Source organism: Mus pahari, chromosome X (genome assembly GCF_900095145.1).
Source record: "Mus pahari chromosome X, PAHARI_EIJ_v1.1, whole genome shotgun sequence".
Lineage (NCBI taxonomy): Eukaryota > Metazoa > Chordata > Mammalia > Rodentia > Muridae > Mus > Mus pahari.
Genome location: NC_034613.1, coordinates 102,489,841 through 102,494,738, shown reverse-complemented (window position 1 = coordinate 102,494,738; position 4,898 = coordinate 102,489,841). Strand labels below are relative to the sequence as shown.

Below are 4,898 nucleotides of genomic sequence, written 5' to 3'. Positions count from 1 at the left end.
GACCCTAAAAATTCCTCCAAAGAACTCCTAAACCTGATAAACAGCTTCAGTGCAGTAGCTGGATATAAAATTAACTCAAACAAATCAGTGGCCTTTCTTTACACAAAGGATAAACAGGCTGAGAAAGAAATTAGGGAAACAACGCCCTTCACAATAGTCACAAAAAATATAAAATACCTTGATGTGACTCTAACTAAAGAACTGAAAGATCTGTATGATAAGAACTTCAAGTCTCTGAAGAAAGAAATTGAAGATCTCAGAAGATGGAGAGATCTCCCATGCTCATGGATCAGCAGGATTTATGTAGTCAAAATGGCTATCCTTCCAAAAGCAATCTACAGGTTTAATGCAATCCCCATCAGAATTCCAACACAATTCTTGACTGAGTTAGAAAAGGCAATTTGCAAATTCATCTGGAATAACAAAAAACCAAGGATACCAAAAAATTGTCTCAATGATAAAAGAACCTCTGGGGGAATCACCATGCCTGATCTCAAGTTGTACTACTGACAAGTTGTGATAAAAACTACATGGTATTTGTACAGTGAAAGAAAGGTAGATCAAGGAAGTGGAATTGAAGACACAGAAATGAACCCACACACCTATGGTCACTCGTTCTTTGACAAGGGAGCTAAAACATTCCAGTGGAAAAAGACAGCATTTTCAATAAATGGTGCTGGCAAAACTTGTGCTTTTCATGTAGAAGAATGTGAATTGATCCATTCGTATCACCTGTACTAAGCTCAAGTCTAATAGGGTCAAGGAACTGCACATAAAACCAGAGACACTGAAACTTATATAAGAGAAAGTGGAGAAAAGCCTCGAAGATATGCACACAGGGGAAAAATTCTTGAACAGAACAGCAATGGCTTGTGCTATAATGTCGAGGATTGACAAATGGGACCTCATAAAATTGCAAAGCTCCTGTAAGGCAAAAGACACTGTCAATAAGACAAAAAGACCACCAACAGATCGGGAAAGATCTTTACCCATCCTAAATCAGATAGGGGATTATTATATATATATATATATATATATATATATATATATATATATATATATTCAATAAGGTGAACTCCAGAAAATTAAATAACCCTATCAAAAAAAATGGTTTACAGAGCTAAACAAAGAATTCTCAACTGAAGAATATTGCAGGGCTGAGAAGCACCTTAAAAAAACGTTCAACATCCTTAATCATCAGGGAATTGCAAATCAAAACAACCCTGAGATTCCACATCATACCAGTAAGAATGGCTAAGATCAAAAATTCAGGTGACAGCAGATGCTGGCAAGGATGTGGAGAAAGAGGGACATTCCTCCATTGTTGGTGGGATTGCACACTGGTACAACCACTCTGGAAATCAGTCTGGTGGTTCCTCAGAAAACTGGACATAGTACTACTGGAAGATCCAGCAATACCTGGGCATATACCCAGAAGATCTCCCAACTTGTAACAAGGACACATGCTTCACTATGTTCATAGCAGCCTTATTTATAATAGCCAGAAGCTGGAAAGAACCCAGATTTCCCTCAACAGAGGAATGGATACAGAAAATGTGGTACATTTACACAATGGAGTACTACTCAGCAATTAAAAACAATGAATTCATGAAATTCTTTGGAAAATGGATGCATCTGGAGGATATTGTCCTGAGTTAGGCAACACAATCACAAAAGAATACACATGGTATGCACTCACTGATAAGAGGATATTAGCCCCAAAACTTAGAATATCCAAGATACAATTTGCAAAACATGTGAAACTCAAGAAGGAATACCAAAGTGTGGATACTTTGTTCCTTCTTAGAATGGGGAACAATGTACCCATGGAAAGAGTTACAGAGACATAGTTTGGAGCTAAGACAGAAGGAAAGACCACCCAGGGATCCATCCCATATACAACCACCAAATCCAGACACTATTGCATATGCCAGAAAGATTTTGCTGGCAGGACCCTGATATAGTTCTGTCATGTGAGTCTATGCCAATGCCTGGCAAATACAGAAGTGGATACCCACAGTCATCTGTTGGATGGATCACAGGACCCCTAATTAAGGAGCTAGAGAAAGTACCCAAGTAGCTAAAGTGGTCTGCAACCCTATAGGAGAAATATAAATATGAACTAACCAGTACTCCCCAGAGCTGTGTCTCTGATGTCATATGTAGCAGAGGATGGCCTAGTTGACCATCAATGGGAGGAGAGGCCCTTGGTATTGCGAAGATCATATACCCCACTGCAGGGGAATGCCAGGGCCAGGAAGCTGGAGTGGGTGGGTTGGGGAGCAGGGCGGGTAGAGGGTGTAGGGGGCTTTGGGGATAGCATTTAAAATGTAAATGAAGAAAATATCTAGTAAAAATAGAAAATGACTAAATTTCATTATATGTATGTATAGAACAATCAAGAACAATAATTAAAAGGAAACTTGAATTGCTGTACTCTATTTTTAGAATGGTACTTTGAGATTGCTGACCTTCTTCCCTTTTTACTAACATCGAATCTGAAATTATTGACAGTAAACCTGTTTACAAAAATGATTTAAAAAGATAAAATGAAAATTGAAAATAAAATATATTGAAAATATACATAGTGAGAACTGTATTAAAACAACCAAAAACACACTGGTTTTTGCTCTTGCTGGAGTAGAAATGGAGACCATATTGACCAGATTTTAGCTTTATGACATCAGATACCCTAAATTACAGTTTTCTGAATTAATATGCTTTGGTTCTCATTGAAAATCTGTCTTGAGATTGATACACAGTAGAAGCTACATTCATACATCCACAGTATTATTCTCATGTGGAAAATTTAAACTCTCACCAATCCCTACCTACTCAACCATTTGAAATGAGAGATAAATGGTAAATAGTTAAAACAAACACAATAAAATTTTCTGAGTATAATTTCTGTTTTACTAAAATTATCTAGATTGATCACCCTATAAAATATCTATAGCTGGTTTGGGGAGAATTTATTTTTACAGATTTCCTGTGATGCAGATAATTGAAACTAACAAAACACATTCTCCAAATTCAGTGAACACATGAAGAATTGACAGCAGTAACCTGCCAAACTGAAGTTGTCCATGAAATTACCATGCCAAATGTTTACTACTAGTCACCTAAAGCGATTACTCTTACTCCATCCCCCCACCCCACAAAATTATATAATCACTTTACTTTGGCTTTCATACTCATATTCCTACAGAGATGAACTCTAACACAAAATCAACTCTACAAAGTGAAACAAACACAGATTTGAAAGCATTTAAAAACTCATACATTAAAATCTAGCCTGCAATGTCAAAGCACCTGTTTTTGAGCATTTCCTTTCTATTATCTGTACTACTAATAAAGGTAGTTATACAAAGAGAGGGAGCTGGACAGTGGTGGCACACGTCTTTAATCCCAGCACCTGGGAGGCAGAGGCAGGCAGATTTCTGAGTTCGAGGCCAGCCTGGTCTACAGAGTGAGTTCCAGGACAGCCAAGACTACACAGAGAAGCCCTGTCTCAAAACAAACAAACAAACAAACAAACAAACAAACAAAAACCACACACACTCACACACACACAAAACAAAACAAAAGCAAAGAGAGGGAAAGAAGAAGGATGACTTGATGACCAGGACTCTCCGGTGGAAAAAATGAAAATAACATCCTTGTCTGTAGCTTGCATGATGTTTAATATTTGATATATATGTCTTAAAGCCCAGGGGAGGAGAATAAAGTTAGAAATTTGTTAAAGTTGAATATCATGGATAGTAACTACATTAATGTAGCCAGAAAAATGGAAAAGACTTCTAAAGGAGAATAATATGGAACAGAAGATGGCATTATAAAATGACATTACAAGCTAATCGGGTTGAGTATAAATCCCCCCGCCAAGAGTTCAAAGAATTGGCTATATGAGTTGTTGGGGACACTGTAGGTTGGTATCTTGCTTCTTCTGCTCTTCCAATTCTGCTGCCTTCTGTACAGCAACATCAACCAACATGTAGAAGTTGCTAAAATCAGGCTTTTCCTCTGACCATCCAAGTTCAGGAGAAGACCAAGGCACACTGATGAAACTCTTGTCTTCTTTCTCCATTTTGGCTTCTGAGATAACCTCACTTGGAGAAGACTCCAGGCATGGCACTTTCTCTTGTGATTCTTGGCATGTTGTCAGGGGCAGATCCTGCATGTTGGCTTTTGCGTAAAACTGTGCCTCTATCTCCTTGGATGGATCGGAGTGCTGCTTCTGGGCTGCATTGGCAGCATCGCCTTGGTGGCTCAAGTTGTCTGTATCATGAAGAATTTCCCAGCGAAGGTCTCTGCGGGCATTTACAAACCAGTTGGTGACCTGCAGGTAAGATAAATCAGTATTCTTGGATAGCATTCGCTTCTCTGCTACAGTAGGGTAGGAATTAAAGTGGTGTTCACATAGCCAGTCACAGAGGATCTTCACAGACTTGTATGGCAGCAAGGACCCTTTCTGAAGCATCTGACTGTCACGAAACCTCTTCTTACAGGTTTTATCAAGTCTTATCCTCATTGGGATGCCGATTTTCATAGTGCCCTGGGTTTCTTCTGGATTATCTTCAACCTCCTCCATGTTCTGGAAGACAGTTTTCAGTGGCTTAGAAACCAGGGACGAATGAAATAGGAATAAATCTTCCCAGGAGAGCTAGGGAAGACCTTCAGTGACTTCTGAACTGGATTCTCATCTGTTGCCAGACTGACTGTTGCTAACACCTGAGCCAACTGGCTCTGTGATGTCACAAACTCTCTATGCCAGACTCGTATCCCTCCCATGCACATACCCCTACACTTTTTGGCTCTACATGGCCTGTTTTACTTTACTCTTTTTTTTCTTTTTACCCATACGCCAATTTATTTGTGTATGTGTCATACTCCATTTT

General features: G+C 38.9%; 1 protein-coding gene across 1 annotated transcript; it reads right to left on the bottom strand.

The window, feature by feature from the left end:
* Window positions 1-3,901: 3,901 nt before the first annotated feature.
* Window positions 3,902-4,591, bottom strand: Tgif2lx (TGFB induced factor homeobox 2 like X-linked). The gene has a single exon (XM_021188804.1). It carries the CDS (start codon window positions 4,589-4,591, stop codon window positions 3,902-3,904), a length of 690 nt encoding a protein of 229 aa, XP_021044463.1.
* Window positions 4,592-4,898: the final 307 nt, after the last annotated feature.